The 24,197-nt window shown below is 47.2% G+C and overlaps 1 protein-coding gene across 3 annotated transcripts in view; it reads left to right on the forward strand.

The window, feature by feature from the left end:
• Nucleotides 1–19,539: 19,539 nt before the first annotated feature.
• TXLNG (taxilin gamma) overlaps nt 19,540–24,197 on the forward strand; it is a 64,954-nt gene continuing 60,296 nt past the window's right edge. The window contains exons 1-3 of one of the 3 annotated variants that reach the window (XM_066357103.1): nt 19,559–19,694; nt 20,028–20,284; nt 20,953–21,109. Coding sequence is in view for 1 of the 3 variants with exons in the window: in XM_066357102.1 (XP_066213199.1) it covers nt 19,593–19,694 (102 nt within the window). In the remaining 2 variants the exon portion in view is untranslated. Of the gene's footprint in view, nt 19,695–20,027; nt 20,285–20,952; nt 21,110–24,197 lie in introns of all 3 variants that reach the window. The other 2 variants (XM_066357104.1, XM_066357102.1) reach the window with 2 other exon arrangements.

Genomic DNA, 24,197 nt, shown 5'->3' on the forward strand with positions numbered 1-24,197 from the left:
CAGGTCAGCGCTTTTATCCATTGCGCCACCACAGGTCAGACAGCCCAGGTGATATTAATGTGTGTCTCTGTGGGCAGGCAGAATCTTTGTAGCCTGGGGCTTGGTTTTGGGATTAAGCCTTTCCCACCCTTTTTGATGTGGGGCGGTACAATCCAATCATGCCTCAGAGAAGTGACTTTGTAGTAGAGAATTCCCTGTTTTGTATATTGGATTAGAGGTTGTGAAGCTACACTATAAAATGGGGGCGGAACGAGAGCTTGAGCTCTTGGTTCCTGGGATGATTAGAGGAGAGAGCAGAGAAGTGAGCAGAAGGAGGCCACGTGGAGTAGGTCAGGAGAAGCAGCCAAGATGGCGGAGTACTGAGTGAGATGCCAGTTTGTGCAGAGTTTGTATCTGGGATAAGGAAGGAGATGGGGAACTGAGGAGAATAAGGCTGGTGAGCTAGAAACCTTTGATTCTAGGAAACTCGGATACATCAGTAGCTTTGTGAGCACTGAATGTGAGTGGGTTTTGGAGCCCAGTGTGTATTTTTTACTTGCCCGCCGGGTGCAAGCTAGAATTAAAGATGACAGCCCATCTGCTTTTGGCTCCTTTGTTTCTTTACCGATTGTCCGAATCCAATGCGAACCTGCACTGGCCGGGCTGCTGTGATAGTGGCACTGGCCCTGGCTTCTGGCTTTACATCCTATAACCAAGCCCCAGGTTACAAGGATCCTGCCTGCCCACAGCCCGCCCCCAACACACATTAGTATCACCTGGGCGACAACCTCCACGTGGGCAGCGCCATCTTTAACAAAGTGAGCATAATATATTTTATCTGCCCAACAACAACTAAAGTGCCACAACAAAAAACTGATGATTGATGCTTCTCATCTCTCTCTGTTCCTGTCTGTCTGTCGCTCTCTGTCCCTCTCTCTGACATCTCTCTGTCTCTGTAAAAATAAATAAATAAATAAAATTTAAAAAAAAATAAAAAATACATTAAATAATGTTTAAAAAAAAAATGGGGGCAGAGCCTGACTGGGCGGTGGCACAGTGGATAGAGCATTGAACTGGGATGTGGAAGACACAGGTTCGAGACCCCGAGGTCACTAGCTTGAGCGAGGGCTCATCTGGTTTGAGCAAAAGTTCACCAGCTTGAGCCCAAGGTCACTGGCTCGAGCAAGGGGTTACTCGGTTTGCTGAAGGCCCATGGTCAAGGCACGTATGAGAAGGCAATCAATGAACAATTAAGGTGTTGCAATGCACAACGAAAAACTAATGACTGATGCTTCTCATCTCTCCATTCCTGTGTGTCTGTCTCTGTCTATCCCTCTCTCTGACTCTCTGTCAGTAAAAAATAAATAAATAAATAGATAGATAAATAAATAAATAAATAAAATGGGGGCAGACTAGGAGCTTGCTCTCTCTTGGTTCCTGCTATCACCATTGCAGAGGTCTCCCTGATCCCTTGCCCTTCATGGGAAAAGCTGGTTTTCTGTTTTTCCCTTGTCTTCTGTTGGGCAGATAAAATGTATTATGCTCACTTTGTTAAAGATAACACGAGGAAGCCGTCGCCCAGGTGATATTAATGTGTGTTGGGGTGGGCTAAAGACAGGCGGAATCCTTGTAGCCTGGGGCTTGGTTTTGGGATTAAGCCTTTCCTACTCTTTTTGATGTGGGGTGGTGCAATCCAATCATGCCTCAGAAGGCGACTTTGGGTTGGAGACTTCCCTACTTTGTATATTGGATTAGAGGTTGTGAAGCTACAGTATAAAGTGGGGGCAAAACGGGATTTTGGGCTCTTGGTTCCTGAGATTATCATTAGAAGAGAGAGCAGAGGAGAGCAGAGAAAGGCCACGTGGAGGAGGCCAGGAAAAGCAGCCAAGATGGTGGAGTGCTGAGTGAGAAGCCAGTTTGTGTAGAGTTTGTATCTGGGATAAGGAAGGAGATGGGGAACAGAGGTGAGTAAGTCTGGTGAGCTAGAAACCTTTGATTCTAGGAAACTCGGATAAGTCAGTGGCTTTGTGAGCACTGAATGTGAGTGGGTTTTGGAGCCCAGTGTGTATTTTTACTTGCCCGCTGGGTGCAGCTAGAATTAAAGATGACAGCCCATCTGCTTTTGGCTCCTTTGTTTCTTTACCGACTGTCCGAATCCAATGCGAACCTGCATGGGCCGGGTTGCTCTGATGCTGGCCCTGGCCACGGCTTCTGGCTTTACATCTTCTTTTGTGGTTTGCCTGTCTTGGTGAGTGTAAAGCCAGGAGTCACAGCCAGGGCCAGCATCAGAGCAGCCCAGCCCATGCAGGTTCGCATTGGATTCGGACAGTCGGTAAAGAAACAGCGGAGCCAAAAACTGATGGGCCATAGCCTTTAATCCTACCTTGCACCCGGCGGGCAAGTAAAAATACACACTGGGCTCCAAAACCCAGTCACACTCAGTGCTCACAAAGCCACTGACTTATCCGAGTTTCCTAGAATCAAAGGTTTCTAGCTCACCAGCCTTATCCTCAGTTCCCCATCTCCTTCCTTATCCCAGATACAAACTCTACACAAACTGGCATCTCACTCAGCACTCCGCCATCTTGGCTGCTTCTCCTGGCCTCCTCCACGTGGCCTCCTTTAGCTGCTGGCTCTACTCTCTCCGCTCTCTCATGCTAACCTCAGGAACCAGCTCTCTCATGCTAACCTCAGGAACCAAGCGGCAAACTCCCGCTCCATTCCCATTTTATAGTGTAGAAATCCAAGCCCTTAATCCAATATACATAATAGGGAAGTCTCTAATACAAAGTCTCTTCTCTGAGGCATGATAGGATTGTACCACCTCACAGCAAAAAGGGTGGGACAGGCTTAATCCCAAAACCAAGCCTCAGGCTACAATTCTCAACACACATTAATATCACCTGGGCGATGGCCTCACGTGGGCAACGTCATCTTTAACAAAGTGAGCATAATATATTTTATCTGCCCAACAATCCACCCCTATGCTCACTTTACTACCCACAATTTACATCACCAGCATTCCTGTGCAAGGAAATTAGAACATTACACAGATTACAACAGCAAAAATCATACAGTTTCAACAATTACAAAGTTACATTTCACCAGTCTCTCAGCATTTAGCGCAAAATGTCCTCGGCCTTCTTTCTAGCCACGGGAAAAACTTCCCGGGGCAGGGGAGTACTTCCAGCAAAGCCACCCCCTACCCCCATCAGGGTATTTCACATTGTCCAAAATCCGTAATCCGTAAGTCCATCCAACAAAGGAGCCAATGCCCACTCCGGTCATAGTCCAGGAAATCAGTCCACGCACATGGGGCGTCAGCCACCCCCCTCATCCCTGCCATCCTGGCAGGTCTTACACTGTCCCAAAGAGGAGCACGTCGCAATGGCAGTCAGTATTTCCATCTCTGCTCCGAAAAGCATGTCCAGGCCTATGTCCCAAAATCGCAGACCTACCGGGGCCGCAGTCGGTGTTCCTTCCAGCTGGGCTTCCATCTTCTGGAGACTGTAGATCACAACTCCAACTCGATTCTCCTCATCCTCCAAAGAGGAACTGAAAACACCAGCTCCCGCTGCCAGGCTCAAGCCCCGGGCTGCTGCCACCTTCTGCTCCACAGACGTTGCAACTCCGGACCCGGCCTCAGCCTCAGCCCCGTCCTCCTGCCGCTGCTGGCTCTCCGCAACATCCAGGGCAAGCTGCAACTCACGAACCCGTAATTCCTTCTCCAGTGCTCGCTCCAATTCCAGCCTTTTCTGCCGTTCTATTTTCAATTCATACTGAAGCTTTTGACCTCGGGCAGTTTCCTCTTGAGTAAAAAACATGTAGCCCATGGCCCCTAAAAAGACAGCCATGGGGAGCCAGAGCAGCAACCAGTACTCTATCCCACCCATCAAGGGTGGTGGCTCCATACCAATCTCTGAATCCTGCCGACTACGCCAGTTGTAAGGCCAGGAGCCGCCATCGTGGCCATTCACATGCAGGTTCCCATTGGATTCGGGCAGACGATAAAGAAATGGCGGAGTCAGAGGACGGGGGGCCATCCTATTTATTGGTGTCTCACCAAGACAGGCAAACCACAAAAGAAGACAAGGGAAAAGCAGAAAACCAGCTCTTCCCATGAAGGGCAAGGGATCAGGGAAGCCCCTGCAATTGTGATAGCAGGAACTGTGTGTCCAAGCTCCTGGTCTGTCCCACTTTATAGTGTAGAAATCCAAGCCCTTAATCCAATATACATAATAGGGAAGTCTCTAATACAAAGTCTCTTCTCTGAGGCATGATAGGATTGTACCACCTCACAGCAAAAAGGGTGGGACAGGCTTAATCCCAAAACCAAGCCTCAGGCTACAATTCTCAACACACATTAATATCACCTGGGCGATGGCCTCACGTGGGCAACGTCATCTTTAACAAAGTGAGCATAATATATTTTATCTGCCCAACAGTGAGACACCATGTTGGGCAGATAAAATGTATTATGCTCACTTTGTTAAAGATAACACGAGGAGGTCATCGCCCAGGTGATATTAATGTGTGTTGGGGTGGGCTAAAGGCAGGCAGAACCCTTGTAGCCTGGGGCTTGGTTTTGGGATTAAGCCTCTCCTACCCTTTTTGGTGTAAAGTGGTACAATCCTATCATGCCTCAGAGAAGTGACTTTGTATTAGAGACTTCCCTATTATGTATATTGGATTAAGGGTTTGGATTTCTACACTATAAAATGGGGATGGAACGAGAGTTTGCGCTCTTGGTTCCTGGGATTTTCAGCAGAGGAGAGAGTAGAGCCAGCAGCGGGAGGAGGCCACGTGGAGGAGGCCAGGAGAAGCAGCCAAGATGGTGGAGTGCTGAGTGAGATGCCAGTTTGTGTAGAGTTTGTATTTGGGATAAGGAAGGAGATGGGGAACTGAGGAGAATAAGTCTGGTGAGCTAGAAACCTTTGATTCTAGGAAACTCGGATAAGTCAGTAGCTTTGTGAGCACTGAGTGTGACTGGGTTTTGGAGCCCAGTGTGTGTTTTTACTTGCCCGCCGGGTGCAAGGTAGGATTAAAGGCTATGGCCCACCAGTTTTTGGCTCCATGGTTTCTTTACCGACTGTCCGAATCCAATGCGAACCTGCATGGGCCAGGCTGCTCTGATGGTGGCCCTGGCCCTGATTACTGGCTTTACACACCAATAAACAGGATGGCCCACCATCCTCGGACTCCACCACTTCTTTACCATCTGCCTGAATCCAATGGGAACCTACATGTGAATGGCCACGATGGCAGCTCTTGGCCTTACAAAACTCTACTCACCAATCCCCAAAGAATAAGAACCTAGCAGGTCTAAAGCCTCTTCCCTTAAGGATAAAACTACAGGCTAAACCTCTAAATGATCCTGTGTCCAGCTGTTGGGCAGATAAAATGTATTATGCTCACTTTGTTAAAGATAACGCGAGGAAGCCGTCGCCCAGGTGATATTAATGTGTGTTGGGGTGGGCTAAAGGCAGGCGGAATCCTTGTAGCCTGGGGCTTGGTTTTGGGATTAAGCCTTTCCTACCCTTTTTGATGTGGGGTGGTGCAATCCAATCATGCCTCAGAAGGTGACTTTGGGTTGGAGACTTCCCTACTTTGTATATTGGATTAAAGGTTGTGAAGCTACACTATAAAATGGGGGCAGAACGGGACTTGGCTCTTTGGTTCCTGAGGTTAGCATGAGAGAGCGGAGAGAGTAGAGCCAGCAGCTAAAGGAGGCCACGTGGAGGAGGCCAGGAGAAGCAGCCAAGATGGCGGAGTGCTGAGTGAGATGCCAGTTTGTGCAGAGTTTGTATTTGGGATAAGGAAGGGGGAACTGAGGAGAAGAAGGCTGGTGAGCTAGAAACCTTTGATTCTAGGAAACTCGGATAAGTCAGTGGCTTTGTGAGCACTGAGTGTGACTGGGTTTTGGAGCCCAGTGTGTATTTTTACTTGCCCGCCGGGTGCAAGGTAGGATTAAAGGCTATGGCCCATCAGTTTTTGGCTCCGCTGTTTCTTTACCGACTGTCCGAATCTAATGCGAACCTGCATGGGCTGGGCTGCTCTGATAGTGGCCCTGGCCCTGCCTGCTGGCTTTACACCAGCTATGACCTCTGAGGGTCCCAAGGTTCCTGATACAGGCTGTAAGACGAACAGAATATTGCCTCTGTAGTAATGGTCACTCCACCTGCCTTGCATGCCTTGCGTTTCATGCAAAATGATGGTGAGAGTTGGGAAATCATTTGAGTTTACAGTCCAGAATTGTTTTGTGCCTCAAGCTCATTGCTGCTTAATAAATATCTGAACAAAGGGGCCCATATTCAGGTTCTATTCACAGCCTTCAAGGAGCCTTGGGAGAATGCCCCCTACCCAATGGGGAGCTTTTCTCTTTGTGACCTTCACTTTCTTTTTGAGCAGAGCTCTTAACAGAGACAATAATTCCTTGAGCAAAAGTGGGAATAAGTAATGCAAACAAACACTGGTGTTCCCTTAAAACACTTGATAGCCCTTGAAGACCTAAAATGTTATCTGGACGATGAATTCCAGCAAAGATAAGCAAAGTGCTTTACAGGGCCTTGGGCAAAACTTTGACAGTAACCTCTTTGAGGCATTTAAGATAAAAATCTAAACAAAGAATGGGTTTACTAATAATCAGGTTTGTCTGACCCAAGGGAAAGGAGTGACCCAAGACTTAGAGCCAGACAGAAGCTATTCTCTCGCCAGCAATGGAAGCTACACAGCACTTCCCCTACGCTGTATTATTCCTTGAAAGCCTATCACTAACCCTGGCCCACATTAAAGAGGAGAGGAATCAGACTCCACCTTTTGAAGGGAGGTGCATCAAAAAACTTGTGGGCAGACTTAAAAAGCATCATCATTGTCGGGCAGATAAAATGTATTATGCTCACTTTGTTAAAGACGGCGCTGCCCACGAGGAGGCCATCGCCCAGGTGATATTAATGTGTGTCTCTGTGGGCAGATAGAATCCTTGTAGCCTGGGGCTTGGTTTTGGGATTAAGCCTTTCCCACCCGTTTTGATGTGGGGTGGTACAATCCAATCATGCCTCAGAGAAGTGTCTTTGTATTAGAGACTTCCCTATTTTATATATTGGATTAAAGGTTTGGAATCTACACTATAAAATAGGGGCAGAACGGGAGCTTGCACTCTTGGTTCCTGAGATTATCATTAGAGGAGAGAGCAGAGCAGAGAGCAGAAGGAGGCCATGTGGAGTAGGCCAGGAGAAGCAGCCAAGATGGCGGAGTGTTAAGTGAGAGGCCAGTTTGACGCTGGAGAAGGAAGGAGATGGGGAACAGAGGTGAATAAGTCTGGTGAGCTAGAAACCTTTGATTCTAGGAAACTCGGATAAGTCAGTGGCTTTGTGAGCACTGAATGTGAGTGGGTTTTGGAGCCCAGTGTGTATTTTTTACTTGCCCGCCGGGTGCAAGCTAGGATTAAAGATGATGGCCCACCAGTTTGTGGCTCCGTTGTTTCTTTACCGACTGTCCGAATCCAATGCAATCCTGCATGGGCCAGGCTGCTGTGATGGTGGCCCTGGCCCTGGCTGCTGGCTTTACAATCGTTTACACTAAAGATTTTGTAAGAACCAGCTCTCTAAAATTCATATTTCTCGCAGGAGCAGTAACAGTTATGTTTCTCTTGAGCTTATGTTTCTCTTGAGTTATCTCTCACTTGAGTTTGTTTTTATTTCATGATGTTGTGAATCATTCTGAAAATTGTTTTTCTTTTCTCTGTCAAGAAGCTCAAAATAGGCCTGACCTGTGGTGGCACAGTGGTTAAAGCGTCGACCTGGAAATGCTGAGGTCGCAGGTTCGAAACCCTGGGCTTGCCTGGTCAAGGCACATATGGGAGTTGATGCTTCCAACTCCTCCCCTCCCTTCTCTCTCTCTGTCTCCCCTCTCCTCTCCTCTCTCTCTCTCCCTTTCCTCTCTAAATAAATAAATAAATAAAACTTAAAAAAAAAAAAAAAAGAAGCTCAAAATAAAAATTGTTTTCACCTCCATCTTGTGTGCAAGACCTTAAGGCACGTGTTTTATGCATTCAACTCACCCATGACTTAATCTTACTTTTCCTATCCTTTCACTTCCACCTTTATTTTTATTGATTAGAGAGAGACATAGGAAGGCTGAGAGAGCAGGAGGAGAGAGATGAGAAGTATCAACATCTGGTTGCTTCACTTCAGTTGTTCATTGATTGCTTCTCACACATGCTGTAAAGCCAGTAGCCACGGCCACCATCACAGCCACCTGGCCCGTACAGGTTCGAGTTTGATTCTGACAGATGATAATGAAACAATGGAGCCAAGAACTGGTGGGCCATTAGCTTTAATCCTAGCTTGCACCTGGCGGGCAAGAAATACACATAGTGGGAAAACACTTCCTGTAAGGTATTTTTCCCCACCAAGAGGGAAGGAAGGGGGCTAGAGCCTCAAAGTGTGGAATAACAAAAGGTTTTATTGAGTACAGCGCATCCCGCCCGGCGAGGTTCTCTGGCCCAGAGGAAAGATGGAGGCCAAGGAAGTCGCAAGGAGTGGCCCGTGTGAGGGATATTTAAAGGGTCCCTAGGGTGGTTGAGCTAATATGAGGTGGTGAAATCTCACTGGCTGGCAGATGGTCGCTTTTTTCCAAAGGTCTCCTGGGAAGTTTCTTTTGGCGTGCTTGGTTGTGGGCGGTCCCAGCCAAAGTTCACAGGTCTAGCTTTTCCCATTATCCACCAACCTTACATTCTGACCTTTTGTGTTAAATAGAAAAGGGGTGCTGTTTATTCGTCTGGCTACTTCCTGCTGATTAGGGGCATCGTGGGGAAGGGGAGATTGGAAGGTGGTGGCTTTGAGGGGTGTCAGGAGGAACATTTGTGTGGCCGTGAGTTGAGAAACTTCGCGGGTGCAATCCTGTAGGGATTTTTAAAAAAGAGGAGTAATAGGGGATTTATAGGGTCCAGCCTTTTGGTGAGCTGGAGATGGATGGAGTCCAGTGGTTCCGACTGCCAGTGGTCCTGTAAGGAGGCAAGCTTAGGAAAAACTGCATGTCAGGAGTGGCGTAAAAAGGGGAAAGGAAGGGGTCCTATCCATTCCCATAACCAAGACCTGTGAGGGAATTAGAGGTCCAGAGTGTGATGGCAAAAAGAGAAGGTAGCCTGACCAGGCAGTGGCGCAGTGGATAGAGTGTCGGACTGGGATGTGGAGGACCCAGGTTTGAGACCCTGAGGTCGCCAGCTTGAGTGCGGGTTCATCTGGTTTGAGCAAAAAGCCCACCAGCTTGAACCCAAGGTCGCTAGCTCCAGCAAGGGGTTACTCGGTCTGCTGAAGGCCCGCGGTCAAGGCACATATGAGAAAGCTATCAATGAACAACTAAGGTGTTGCAACGCGCAATGAAAAACTAATGATTGATGCTTCTCATCTCTCTCCGTTCCTGTCTGTCTATCCCTCTCTCTGACTCACTCTCTGTCTCTGTAAAAAATAAATAATTTTTTTTTTAAAGAGAAGGTAGGCCTGACCTGTGGTGGCGTAGAGGATAAAGCGTCGACCTGGAATTGCTGAGGTCGCCGGTTCGAAACCCTGGGCATGCCTGGTCAAGGCACATATGGGAGTTGATGCTTCCAGCTCCTCCCCCCCTTATCTCTCTCTGTCTCTTCTCTCTCTCTCTCCCTCTCCTCTCTAAAATGAATAATAATAAAAAATAAATAAAAAAAAGAGAGAAGGTAGCCCCGTGTCCACAAGAAGTGAGACAGACTTACCAACTAGTTGAAGCATACCCTGGGTTCTCTATGTCCAGCCTGTGTCCTAGGAGTTTGAGTGATGACCCCACCTGGCTGGATTGGCCTCCCATTCGGGTGGCTTGTCCCCCACATAGAGGCGTCGAGGAAAAGCCTGTTGCCTAAAGGGGCAATTACTACGCCAGTGACTGGGCTGCTTGCAGTTAGGGCAGGGCTCAGTGGGCAGCCACCGGCTGGAGCCCTGCCGGGACCAGTGGTCCTGCTTGCGACACTTAATTTTTTTTTAATTTTATTTATTCATTTTAGAGAGGAGGGAGGGAGGGAGGGAAAGAGAGAGAGAGAGAGAGAGAGAGAGAAAGAAAGAGAAAGAGAGAAAGGGGGGATGAGCAGGAAGCATCAACTGCCATATGTGCCTTTACCAGACAAGTGCAGAATTTTGAACCGGCGACCTCAGTGTTCCCAGGTCGACGCTTTATCCACTGTGCCTCCAGAAGTCAGGCCTGCTTCCCACACTTAAAGTAAGCTGCTGTTGGCTCTGCTGGTCTCAGGGCTGCCACAAAAGTTTGGAGTTTGAAGCATTACCTTCTCCTGCATGTGGGCCTGGCGAACAGCCTTGGCCTGTTTCTACCAGTTGGAACCATTAAAAACTTTCAATGCCGTGTTCACAGGTCCCGGATAGGGGTTTGGGGGGTTGAGAACAAGAGGAGGAGGGCTCGTGCAGAGCCCGGCACCCAGATCTGGCAGGAAATGCTGGAGCTAGAGGCAGGACAGGGCCAGAACTTCCTGCAAGAGAATTGGGGTTGGACATCCTGAAAACCGGTGTAAGAGCCAATGCCAGGCTGAGAAAGACCTGATGGAGGAGGGGTTTAAGAACACAGTGGAGAAGGGAGGGGGCCCTGGCCAGCAGGGAAGGAGAAAGAGAGATGGTAGTGGTGAATAAGAAACAGGTTTTTGCAAAGGGAGGGGAGGCGGCTCTCAGACGGAAGAGACCCAAGCACAAAAGAGGTCCGCAGAGGGACCAGAGAAGTCCCAAGAGAGGGGCGCCCCCGGGGGTCAGACAAGAGGGAGTGAGAATTGGGAGTCCGTGGAGAAGGGAAAATCAAAATCAGGAGTGGAGGTTTTAGGTGAGGTTTCTCTGACCAGAAAAAGGCCTGCATGGGGGAAAAAAAAAAAGGCCTGCGTGGTAGGACAGGCAGCACAGAGATTAAGGATGGGTGCATGAATAATTAGAAACCGTGAATGTAAGGAATCTCCAACCAGCTCCCTTTTTTTTTTTTTTTTTTTTTTTTTTTTTTTTTTTTTTTGCGATAGTTAAATTGGTGAGGGTGTTAAAATATAAAGTCCCTTCAGGAGGCTAATTCAGTGGGTTCTGTGGCCTGGCCACAGTGGAGAAGAAGAACAGTTTCTTCTTCTTCTTTAGGGAGGGAGATTCCTGTGCCCCCATGGCCGCCCTCAGTCCTCGGAGTGGTCAGATTTGATCATCAGCGTCCCAAAACTCAAGCTCTAGCCATGGATGAATAAGGTAAAGTGGATGTGCTCAGGACGTCTCCACGGGCACACGCACTCGGAACAGAAAGACTTACCTGACGTAGCTATGGTTTCCAGACAGGGAGTCTTGGTAGAAAGAACTCAAGGGTGGCTGGAGGCAGGGGACTTACTGCACTGTGCGCTGAAGTGGGTGCAAGGTCAGAGATCCTGGTTCCTTCTCAGAGGGGACGGGAAGAGGAGTGGTCCTTGCAGACTTCAAACTCCTCCCGGGTTTCGGCACCAAAATGTAATGTATTTTTTCCTGCCGAGAAGGAAGGAAGGGGGCCGAAGCCTTAAAGTGTGGAATAACAAAAGGTTTTATTGAGTATAGCACATCCCACCCGGTGAGGTTCCCTGACCCAGAGGAAAGATGGAGGCCAAGGAAGTCACAAGGAGTGGCCTGTGTGAGGGATATTTAAAGGGTCCCTAGGGTGGTCAGGCTAATATGAGGTGGTGAAATGTCACTGGCTGGCAAACGGTCGCTTTTTTCCAAAGGGCTCCTGGGAAGTTTCTTTTGGCGTGCTTGGTTGTGGGCGGTCCCAGCCAAAGTTCACGGGTCTGACCTTTCTCATTATCCACTGACCTTACACTTCCCTTTCCATTCATGGCTCCCAAGCCACTGACTTATCCAAGTATTCCTAGAATCAAAGGTTTCTACCTCACCAGCTGTAAAGCCAGTATCCATGGCCACCATCACAGCTGTCTGGCCCATGCAGGATCGCATTGGATTCGGACAGTTGGTAAAGAAACAATGGAGCCTAAAACTGGTGGGCCACCATCTTTAATCCTAGCTTGCACCCGGCAGGCAAGTAAAAACACACACTGGGCTGCAAAACCCATTCATTCACTGCTCACAAAGCTACTGACTTATCCGAGTTTCCTAGAATCAAAGGTTTCTACCTCACCAGCTGTAAAGCCAGTATCCATGGCCACCATCACAGCTGTCTGGCCCATGCAGGATCGCATTGGATTCGAACAGTTGGTAAAGAAACAATGGAGCCTAAAACTGGTGGGCCACCATCTTTAATCCTAGCTTGCACCCGGCAGGCAAGTAAAAACACACACTGGGCTGCAAAACCCATTCATTCACTGCTCACAAAGCTACTGACTTATCCGAGTTTCCTAGAATCAAAGGTTTCTAGCTCACCAGACTTATTCACCTCTGTTCCCCATCTCCTTCCTTCTCCAGCGTCAAACTGCACAAACTGGCTTCTCACTCAACACTCCACCATCTTGGCTGCTTTTCCTGGCCTCCTCCACGTGGCCTTTCTCTGCTTTCCTCTCTGATCTGCTCTCTAATGCTAATCTCGGAAACCGAGAGCGCAATCTCCAGTCTGCCCCCATTTTATAGTGTAGAAATCAAAACCTTTAATCCAATATACAAAATAAGAAAGTCTCTAATACAAAGTCACTGATCTGGGGCATAATGGGATTGTACTGCCCCACATCAAAAAGGGTGGGAAAGGCTTAGTCCTAAAACCAAGCCCCAGGCTACAAGCATCTTGCCTGCCCACAGAGACACACATTAATATCACCTGGGCAACGGCCTCCACGTGGGCAGTGGCGCCATCTTTAACAAAGTGAGCATAATACATTTTATCTGCCCAACAGAATGTTTAAAAAAAAAAAAAGGTGGGAAAGGCCTGACCAGGTGGTTGCGCAGTGGCTAGAGTGTAGGACTGATATATGGAGGACCCAGGTTCGAGTCCTCGAGGTTGCCAGCTTGAGTACGGGCTCATCTGGTTTTGAGCAAAAAGCTCACCAGCTTGGACCCAAGGTCGCTGGCTCAAGCAAGGGGTTACTCAGTCTGCTGTAGCCCCCCCCCCCGTAAAGGCACATATGAGAAAGCAATCAATGAACAACAAAGGTGTCGCAACAAAAACCTGATGATTGATGCTTCTCATCTTTCTCTATTCCTGTCTGTCTGTCCCTATTTATCCCTCTCTCTGACTCTCTCTCTGTCTCTGTAAAAAAAAAAAAAAAAAAAAAAAAAAAGGGTGGGAAAGGCTTAGTCCTAAAACCATACCCCAGGCTACAAGGATCCTGCCTGCCCACAGACTGCCCCCAACACACATTAATACAATCACGCCCATCTCAAGCAATCACCTGGGTGACAGGCTTCCACATGGACAGCGCCATCATTAACAAAGTGAGCATAATATATTTTATCTGCCTAACACCAGCCTTATTCACCTCTGTTCCCCATCTCCTTTTTCTCTGCACATACTCTGCACAAACTGGCTTCTCCTTCAGTACTCTGCGAACTTGGCTGCTTTTCTTCTGCGGTGCTAATTTCATGAACCAAGAGAGAAAGTCCCTGGTCTCCCTTATGTTATAGTGTAGAAATTAAAGCCTTTGAGCCAGTATACAAATAAGGAAGTGTCTGATACAAAGCCACTTATCTGAGGCGTAAATGGGATTCCTCATAAGAGTGCAGCACCCCACATCATGCAACAGTCTAGGGTGTGGGGAAAAGCTTAGTGTTGAGAAGATCTTAGGAGTAAAAGAGTTGGAAAGACTTAGTCTTAAAACTAAGCCTAAGGTATAAAACCCTGCCTGCTTACAGCCTGTCCCCCACACCCAATGGAAACTACTGTATAAGCAAGAAAACATATACATCATATTTGCAAACTTATTTGATCCACACATGCCTTGATGGAGTGGGGGTGGGGGCTCAAGCTGAGCCAGTGACCCCTTGCTTAAGTCAGTGACCTTGGCCTCAAACCAGTGATCTTGGGATCATGTCAATGATTCTGCATTTAAGCCAGTGACCCCATGCTCAAGCTGGCAATGCTGCTCTGAAACCGACAAGCCTGTACTCAAGCCAGCAACCTCTTGGTGTCAAACCAGGTGTAAAGCCAGTAGCTAGGGCTACCATCACAGCAGCCTGGCCCATGCAGGTTCGCATTGGATTCGGACAGTCGGTAAAGAAACAATGGAGCCAAAAGCTGATGGACCATCATTTTTAATCCTAGCTTGCACCTGGCGGGCAAGTAAAAACACACTGGGCTCCAAAACCCACTCACATTCAGTGCTTGCAAAGCTACTGACTTATCCGAGTTTCCTAGAATCAAAGGTTTCTAGCTCACCAGACTTTCTTCACCTCTGTTCCCCTATCTCCTTCTTTCTCCCTGCACAAACTCTGCACAAACTGGCTTCTCACTCAACACTCCGCCATCTTGGCTGCTTCTCCTGGCCTCCTCCACATGGCCTTTCTCTGCTCTCTATTCTGCTCTCTCACGCTAATATCAGGAACCAAGAGAACAAGCTCCTGTTCTGCCCCCATTTTATAGTGTAGAAATCAAAACCTTTAATCCAATATACAAAATAAGGAAGTCTCTGATACAAAGTCACTTATCTGGGGCATGATGGGATTATATCACCCCACATCAAAAAGGGTGGGAAAGGCTTAGTCCTAAAACCAAGCTCCAGGCTACAAGGATCCTGCCTGCCCACAGCCCACCCCCAACACACATTAATATCACCTGGGCGACAGGTTTCCATGTGGGCACCGTCATCTTTAACAAAGTGAGCATAATATATTTTATCTGCCCAACACCAGGGATCTCAGTGTCAATGCTCTATCAACCGTGCCACCACCAGTTAGGTCCATTTTAAAAAAATGTTTATTTATTGATTAGAGAGAAAGATAGAGAGAGAAAGAGAATGAGGGAGGGAGAAATCGATTTGCTGTACCACTTAGTTGTGCATTCATTGGTTGATTCATATATGCGCCCTGACCAGGTATTGAACCCACAATCTTGGCCTTTCAGGAAAGCGCTCTAACCAATTAAGCTACCAGCCAGGTTTCACTTCTACCTTCTCTCTCTCTCTCTCTCTCTCTCTCTCTCTCTCTATATATATATATATATATATATATATATATATATATATATGGTCTACCAGAAAGTTCTGTCTGTTTTTGGAATAAAATAAAATACAAATTTTTCTTACCGTCAATAAACTTTATTAAATAATATAATTGCCATTATTATTAATGATTTCTTGCCAGCGTGAGGGCAATTTGTATATCCCATTTTTGAAAACTGTTTTATCTTTTGATGCGAAAAATTGAACCAGTGCTTGTTTGATATCTTCTTCATTTTTGAATTTTTTGCCCTTCAAAAAATTTTGTAAGGACAAAAACAAGTGATAGTCCGAGGGTGCTAAGTGTGGGGAATATGGTGGATGCGACAGACATGCTTCTGTAGCATTTCTTCCTTGTTGAAATTCGTAAAAATTACAGTGGCGTAAGTGAACTTTATCAGTAGCCATGGGTACACTATCGCTTCACACATAAGACTAACGTGAATCAACTTTGTTTTAGTTAATTTGCTATGTCAGTATGTATACATTAAGTGATAAAAATAGAGAGGCACACATGCGCCAAATAAACATGTGCTTACGTGTCGAAACTTGTGATAGAAACGGACAAAACTTTCCGGTAGACCTTATATATATATAGACACACACACACACACACACACACACACACACACACACACCCCGCATAGCTTATGGCATATTGTGCAGATGTTTTTGTTATTTATTTATTTATTTTATTTATTTTATTTTATTTATTCATTTTTAGAGAGGAGAGAGAGAGGGACAGTGAGAGACAGACAGGGGGAGAGAGGAGAGAGAGACAGAGAGAGAGAAGGGGGGACGAGCTGGAAGCATCAACTCCCATATGTGCCTTGACCAGGCAAACCCAGGTTTTCGAACCAGCAACCTCAGCATTTCCAGGTCAACGCTTTATCCACTGCACCACCACAGGTCAAGCTGTGCAGATGTTTACAAGCCACCTAAACCCCTTCTGAAATAGAAATGTGTATAAATAAATACAATTAAATATTTTTATTTATCTTAAGGCTTGAGGTCACTTGCAGAGTTCTTTTGTTTTCTTTTAAAATTATTTTTATTTTATTTATTCATTTCAGAGAAGAGAGAAAGAGAGAGAGAGAAAGAAGGTGGGGAGGAGCAGGAAGCATCAACTCCCATATGTGCCGTGACCAGGCAAGCCCAGGGTTTCAAACTGGTGACCTCAGCATTCCAGGTCAAGGCTTTATCCACTGCGCCACCACACATCAGGCTCTTTTGTTTTCTTAATAAAACTATTGATTTTTTTGTTCTATACATAGTTATATGTAAACAATACAGATATTCATGAAAGAAAAGTACTGTTATTTACCCGTGTATAAGACACACACTTTTTATTGTTGTTTCTTTTTTTTTTTTTTTTTTTTTAACAAAGAGAGGGATAGACAGGGACAGACAGACAGGAACGGAGAGATGAGAAGCGTCAATCATTAGTTTTTCATTGCGTGTTGCAACACCTTAGTTGTTCATTGATTGCTTTCTCATATGTCCTTGACCGCGGGCCTTCAGCAGACCGAGTAACCCCTTGCTGGAGCCAGCGGCCTTGGGCTCAAGCCTGTGAGCTTTTGCTCAAACCAGATGAGGCCACGCTCAAGCTGGCGACCTCGGGGTCTTGAACCTGGGTCCTCCGCATCCCATTCCGACGCTCTTATCCACTGCGCCACCCCCTGGTTAGGGTGGAGTTGTATGAATTTTATGATGAATAAAACTTGAGTTCAATAACTTTATGTAATATATGTTTTTTCAAATTTTGGGCCCCAAACTTAAGGCTCGTCTTATACATGGGAGTGTTTTCAACATGGGGAATTACGGTATTCCTAGACTGACCAGTGGTGGTGGCAAGCAGTTAGAATGTCTACACAGGATGCCAAGGTCCCAGGTTTAAAACCGCGAGGTCCAGCTTGAGCACAGGATCATCAACATGATCCCATGGTCCCTGGTTTGAAACCCAAGTTTGCTGGCTTGAGCAAGAGGTCAGTGGTTCAGCTTGAGCCCCTGGTCAAAGTATGTATGAGAAGCAAGCAATGAGCAACTAAAGTGACACAACTACAAGTTGATGCTTGTCATCTCTCTCCTTCCTGTCTCCTCCACACACACACCCCCGTCGTCTGTCTCTCTCTCACCCTCTATCTCTCTCTCACAAAACCCCCCAAAAACAAGCCTGACCAGGCAGTGACGCAGTGGATAGAGCGTTGGACTGGGATGTGGAAGGACCCAGGTTCGAGACCCCGGGTTTGCCAGCTTGAGCACGGGCTCATCTGGCTTGAGCATAAAGCTCACTAGCATGGACCCAAAGTCACTGGCTCGAGCGGGGGTTACTCAGTCTGCTGAAGGCCCGCGGTCATGGCACATATTAGAAAGCAATCAATGAACAACTACGGTGTCACAATGAAAAACTGATGATTGATGCTTCTCATCTCTATTCCTGTCTCTCTGTCCCTATCTATCCCTCTATCTGACTCTCTCTCTGTCCCTGTAAAAAAAATAAAAAAAAATAAAAAACAAACAAACAAACAAAAACAAGCCGGACCAGGCAGTGGCACAGTGGATACAGCATTGAACTGGAATGCGGAGGACCCAGGTTCAAGATCCCGAGGTCACCAGCTTGAGCGTGGGCTCATCTGCTTTGAGCAAAAGCTCACCAGCTTGGACCCAAGGTCGCTGGCTCGAGCAAGGGGTTACTAGGTCTGCCGAAGGCCTACGGTCAAGGCACATATGAGAAAGCAATCAATGAACAACTAAGGTGTCGCAACGGAAAACTGATGATTGATGCTTCTCATCTCTCTCTGTTCCTGTCTGTCCGTATCTGTCCCTCTCTCTGACTCCCTTGGTGTCTCTGAAAAAAAACAACAAACAAACAAAAAGTCCCAAATCTCACCACCCAGGGAAACATATTATTAACATTTTGGTCAATATTCTTCAAACATCTCTTTATAAACATACAAACAATTCTATATAAATGGAATTTTCTCAAGCTCACAATTCTATGTATATTTTCTAGGTCAATTTAAAATGTGTTTATCATTTTTAGTAGCTGCATGATGTTTTATTGCACTATAATTTAGCTACAGTGCATTTTGACACTCAATTCCCTGGACACATTAGAAGCAGCATTACTGGTATATTTACTTGGCATCTTCCTGGTACTTTTGCCTTTAAGAAGGTGAAGCGTGGTGCCTGAGGCCATTAGCTTTATATAGAGTCTGAGTATGGGTTCATTATCTAGTGTATTATTTATTTATTTATTTATTTATTCATGATCTATTGCTTTAGTTTTGAAATCTCAAAGCTGGATTGAGGTATTCTGCCCATTAAATAAAATAAAGGTCTTTTCCTCATATTTATAGAAATAATTAAAATTAACAGATGGAGTCTCTCCCCAATATTGAAATTTATTTTTAATATTCTTATTAGATTTCTGGCATCTGCTACTATGTCTTGTATTGTATTCTAATAAAAATGGTATAGGATTTACATAAATTCTCATTATTAATTATTTGAGACTATATGTCAGGATTTTATGGCAGTGAGATTTTCAGAACCTCGGTCATTGGAAATCAGGTTACATCAGACGGAAATAAGGAATATTCCTGAGGAAAACTCCATCCCGCCCTAATCATGTCAAGAAAAAAATCGATTCAGCAAACCGAGTTTGTTTAAAAATTCAGTAACGTAGAAAGGAGGATACATTCAGAATGTACTAGGAGCCAACTAAGTGCGGAGAACGGTGCCAGAAGCCAGGGAGGTTCAGCCAAGATGAATAGGTTGCAGCTTCCAACCCGCAGGATCTCGGGACAGGTACTTGGTGTTGAGAGCTTTGGTGGAGCGGCAGGACTTGGGCAGGTGTCCGGGCCAGAAATCTCAAATTCTGAAAGCCATTACATCTCTCCTATCTTGAAAGTCACAAAGTATTTCCCCTTATTCTTTTATTTATTTATTTCTCCTTATTCTAAAATTAGTTGGGCTCAATTCCGAGTAAGAACAACAAAAACAAAAACGCACCACCGCTCTCACTCCCTACCAAACCCTGGGATGTTTCTAAACTTTTCCTGCGGGATAATAAAGAGTACTTCCCGGTACAGGTATATTGTCCCCAGAAAACTATAATTCCCAGCAGGCTGCATGCGCAGCAAAATGGATCCTTCCCTAGTCACAGGAAGCCACATTAAGCTCCAATCCCGACCCGGGCCTGTGAGCCGCGGTCGCGCCGCCTTCTGGGACTTGTAGTTCTTTCCAGAGTCCCTTTCTTGTCCGCGCAGACTCACACCGCCTGTGTTCGCACTTAGGCCCTGCGGAAGTCCAGCCCCGGCTTTAATGCTCCCCACCCCCATCCCTCTCCATTCCCTCGGGGTCCAACCTCCTCCGGTCACGTGGGGAACACGGCAAGTGGCGATTGGCCGTGAGCGTCCAGGGGCGGGACTCAAGGCCTAGCGAGGTTCCGTGCCCCTTGTGGGGCCGCTTGTTTGGCTGCTGCCGTCACCTCATGGCGACGCGGGTAGAAGAAGCAGCGCGGGGAAGAGCCGGCGGCGCCGAGGAGGCGATTGAGGCCGGACGGGGCGGACGACGACGCAGCCCACGGCAGAAGGTCAGTCTGCGGGCGCCCGCGTTGTTCCTGGGCTGGGAGAATGCTCGGGGTAGCTTTTTCGGGGTTCACCTCTTCACTCTCCCCGGGTACCTTCAGCCACGGGACTAATATCCGGCCCTTCCCTCTCTGGGTGACGACAGTGGAAGCAAGTGGGGGGCAGAGGGGCCGGGATGTCTGGGGTGGGGGGCGACGGTTGGGGTCTGGGGGCGCGCGGCGGAGGTGGGGAGGGAGGGCGGGAGGTGCAGCCTGGTGGGAGGGGGAGGGGGCTGAGGCGGGGGCGAGGCGGGCGCACCAGGTGTGACAGCCACGTGCGGCCCGGGCCGCGGGCGCCAGGTGTTCTCTCTCGCAGCCTCAGCCGTCCGCGAGCTCCTCGCGCTCCTGCGCTAGGCGCCGACTTCGGGGGGTTGCCCGAGGCCACCGGCTCGCCGTCCTCTCGCTGGGCAGATGCGCAGGGAGCGCAGCGGGGTGCGTCCGGGCCGCCCGGACGAGGTTGTTGCGCAGTAAGATAACCGCGCGGGAGCTGGGTCTGCGCTGCGCCCCTTTCCTCCGCACCCCTGCGCTCCCCGACACCACACCAGCGGGCGCTGCGGGTACGTAGGGGCTGCTGGGTTCCCAGGCCCCAGGCCCCGGGGGTCGTCTCTGGGCACCCCGGGCCTGGGTACACGTGGGGCCAGCTGTGGGGAGGCGATGTGGAGCATCTCTGTCCGCAGAGTTGGGGACAGCATTGCCTGATAGCTAGTCTTCCTAATCTAGCGTCGTCCCCCTTGCTATTTTTTAAATTTTGCTCTCTTTTCTCCCCCCCCCCCCTTTTTTTTTTTGGTAAGCGTAAGCTTGAGCGCTCTGGCCCCTGGCCTTTGGTCTGATCTCTTAATTTGGGAGACAGGCTGGACCGTTCCCCTTGCCTTGCTTGACGCCTGTCAAGGAGTTTTCAGTGTCTCCCTGGATACGGGAAAATCGAGATCTTTAGAGTGGGAGAATTCCACTTGTTCAGGAGTCAGTGGGTGGAGTTCGAAAAAGATTGCACAACGAATGGCAAACAGGGCTTTGCAGGGCCCAGGAATGGAGAACTGCAGGGAAGGGGGCTGGGAATGGAAAGGTGGAAACCCCTCTCGATTTTCTTGCAGTTAGACATCTTGAAACATTGTAGCCCTGATCACTCAGAGCTACTTAATACTATAATGGACCCTTACACAATGTGGGGGTGGGATTAGGAGCACCCTCCTGCATAACTTTTGCCTCCCCCAAAACTTAACTACAGTTGTCCCGCGGTACCGAGGGGGCTTGATTCCAGGACTCCGCAGATACCAAAATCCTGCGGATGCTCAAGTCCCCTATATAAAATGGCGAAGACCAATGCATACAGTCGGCCCTCCGCATCCGTGGACTCCCAACCCCGGGATGGAAAACAGTAACAGGTATTTATTGAAAATAATCCGCCTATACGTGGACCTGCACAGTTCAAACCCGTGTTGTTCAAGAGTTAGCTGTACTTAATTATGCATTTGAGTATTCTTGAAAATCACTCCTGGCCTGATCAGGCGGTGGCGCAGTGGATAGAGTGTTGGACTGGGATGTGGAGGATCCACGTTCCAGATCCCGAGGTTGCCAGCTTGAGCGCGGGCTCATCTGGTTTGAGCAAAGCTCACCAGCTTGGACCCAAGGTCACTGGCTCGAGCAAGGGGTTACACGGTCTGCTGAAGGCCTACGGTCAAGGCACATATGAGAAAAGCAATCAATGAACAACTAAGGAACCGCAACGAAGAATTGATGTTTCTCATCTCTCTCCCTTCCTGTCTGTCTGTCTGTCCCTATCTGTCCCTCTCTCTGACTCTGTCTCTGCAAAAAAAAAAAATATCACTCCTGTATGAAATTGTGAAATAATGTTCTTCTAATGTGATTCATGAACTTGAAAAAGGAGAACAAAGGTTTGTTTACATGTGAGCAAAGTGTCAAGAATTAGGTTTTGGAGGCCTGTTTCTAAGGTCAGGTATTTTCACATCTCTGCACGAGGGTGTTACTACTTCTCAGTTACCTCTCTTTCTCTCCCTGTCTTTGTACTCTAAAAGAAAGATCCAGTACTTGCAGGACTGAAAAAAGCTGTGGACAGAATGTACTCTAGGGATTCAACACTGTCACTCTGGACACTTCACTTTTTCTGACTGTGGGGAGCCAATCTCAGTGTTTGATTTCATAGGTCCCCCAAGGGAGGACTCAGATAAAAAGCCACTGCAATTGAGGACATAAGTTCCCTTTTATGCCACTGGAGTAAGGACAAAAAAGTCTGAATTAGGAGCTGAGGTTTAATGAGCTAGCATTTTAAGGCACCAAGATAAGAGGTAATGACTCTTTGAGGTAGCTCTCTGGTTAACAGCTGCATATGAGTAGTCTTGTGTGTCTGTACTGCCTTACTTTTGTTTACTTACCTCATGTGCCTTTCTTCTTTGCTCATGCTTTTTGGGGCATCTTTTTTTCCTTTGATTTGCAATTGACTATGACGTGGAATTAAAATACATGGATAAATGCTACTTTGGATTTTTTTTTTTTTACAGGGACAGAGAGGGATAGATAGGGACAGACAGACAGGAACGGAGAGAGATGAGAAGCATCAATCATCAGTTTTTCCTTGCAACACCTTAGTTGTTCATTGATTGCTTTCTCATATGTGCCTTGACCGTGGGCCTTCAGCAGACCGAGTAACCCATTGCTCGAGCCAGTGACCTGGGGTCCAACCTGGTGAGCTTTGCTCAAACCAGATGAGCCCGCGCTCAAGCTGGCGACCTCGGGGTCTCGAACCTGGGTCCTCCGCATCTCAGTCCGACGTTCTATCCACTTGCGCCACCACCTGGTCAGGTGCTAGTTTGGAATTTTCATTAAAAAAGTGGGGTCATTATTTATCTGTTAGGTTGTGGCATTGTTTCATAACTACATCCATTTGAATGGTCTCCTGAGGTAACCTTTTTCTTCTAAGTTAATATTGTAGTACATTTCTAGGGGTCTCTTGAATTGTATAAAATTATGCGGTCCTATATAATAGCCACTAAACCACATGTGACTATTTAAATGTTAATTAAAATTAAGTAAAAAATAAAAATTCCATTCCTAAATCAGACTAGCCAAATTTCCACTGTTCAGTAACCAACGTGGCCAGTGACTACTGTTTTAAGACAGATCTAGAGTGTGTCCATAATTGCATAAAGTTCTAATAGGCATTGGTATAAAAAGATAGGATATACATTGTCAAGTATTTCAGGCATATTTTAGAACAGAAAGCTCGTTCATATTCCTAAATTCCGATGTAGAATTTGTTTTATAAGGATGAGTTTTTATTTTTTATTTTTATTTATTTATTTATTTGTATTTTTCTGACGTTGGAAACAGGGAGGCAGTCAGACAGACTCCCGCATGCGCCCAACTGGGATCCACCTGGCATGCCCACCAGGGGGCGATGCTCTGTCCCTCTGGGGCGTCGCTCTGTTGCATCCAGAGCCATTCTAGTGCCTGAGGCAGAGGCCATGGAGCCATCCCCAGTGCCCGGGGCCAACTTTGCTCCAATGGAGCCTTGGCTGCGGGAGGGGAACAGAGAGACAGAGAGGAAGGAGAGGGGTAGGGGTGGAGAAGCAGATGGGCGCTTCTCATGTGTGCCCTGGCCGGGAATTGAACCTGGGACTCCCGCACGCCAGGCCGACACTCTACCACTGAGCTAACCGGCCAGGACCAAGGATGAGTTTTTAAAAAGATTAATAGACTTGCCTGACCATGTGGTGGCTCTGTGGATAGAGCATGGGCCCGGGACACTGAGGACCCGGGTTTGAAATCCCGAGGTCGCTTACTGGAGCGTGGGCTCAACAGGTTGAGCACGGAGTTGCTGGCTTGAGTGTGGGATCATAGACATGACCCCATGGTTTCTGGCTTGAACACAAAGGTCACTGGTTTTGCAAGGGGTCTCTGGCTCGGCTACAGTCCCTCTGTCAAGGCACATATGAGAAAGCAATCAATGAACAACTAAGGAGCCACAAGAAAGAATTGATACTTCTCATCTCTCTCCCTTCCTGTCTATCTGTCCCTATCTGGCTCTGGCTTGCTCTCTGGCTAAAAAAAAAAAAAAAATTAATAGACTTAATATTTTGAGTAGCTTTAGGTTTACCAAAAAATTGAGCATGAATTAAAGTCCATGATTTATATTAGGTTCATTGGTGGTATGCAGTCTAAGTTTTGACACATGTCCACCATTATAGCATCATACAGAGTAGTTTCACTGTCCTAAAAAAAATATTTGTCTCTCCTGACTTCCCCCAAATCACTGGCAACCACTGATCTTGCTGTCTCTAGTTTTGCCTTTGCAGAATGTGTAAGGTTGATTTTTTTTTAAATTTTTTATTTTATTTTATTTTATTTTATTTTTACAGAGACAGAGAGTCAGAGTGAGGGATAGACAAGGACAGACAGACAGGAACAGAGAGATGAAAAGCATCAATCATCAGTTTTTCGTTGCGCATTGCAACA

Source organism: Saccopteryx leptura, chromosome X (assembly GCF_036850995.1).
Source record: "Saccopteryx leptura isolate mSacLep1 chromosome X, mSacLep1_pri_phased_curated, whole genome shotgun sequence".
Classification (NCBI taxonomy): Eukaryota; Metazoa; Chordata; class Mammalia; order Chiroptera; family Emballonuridae; genus Saccopteryx; species Saccopteryx leptura.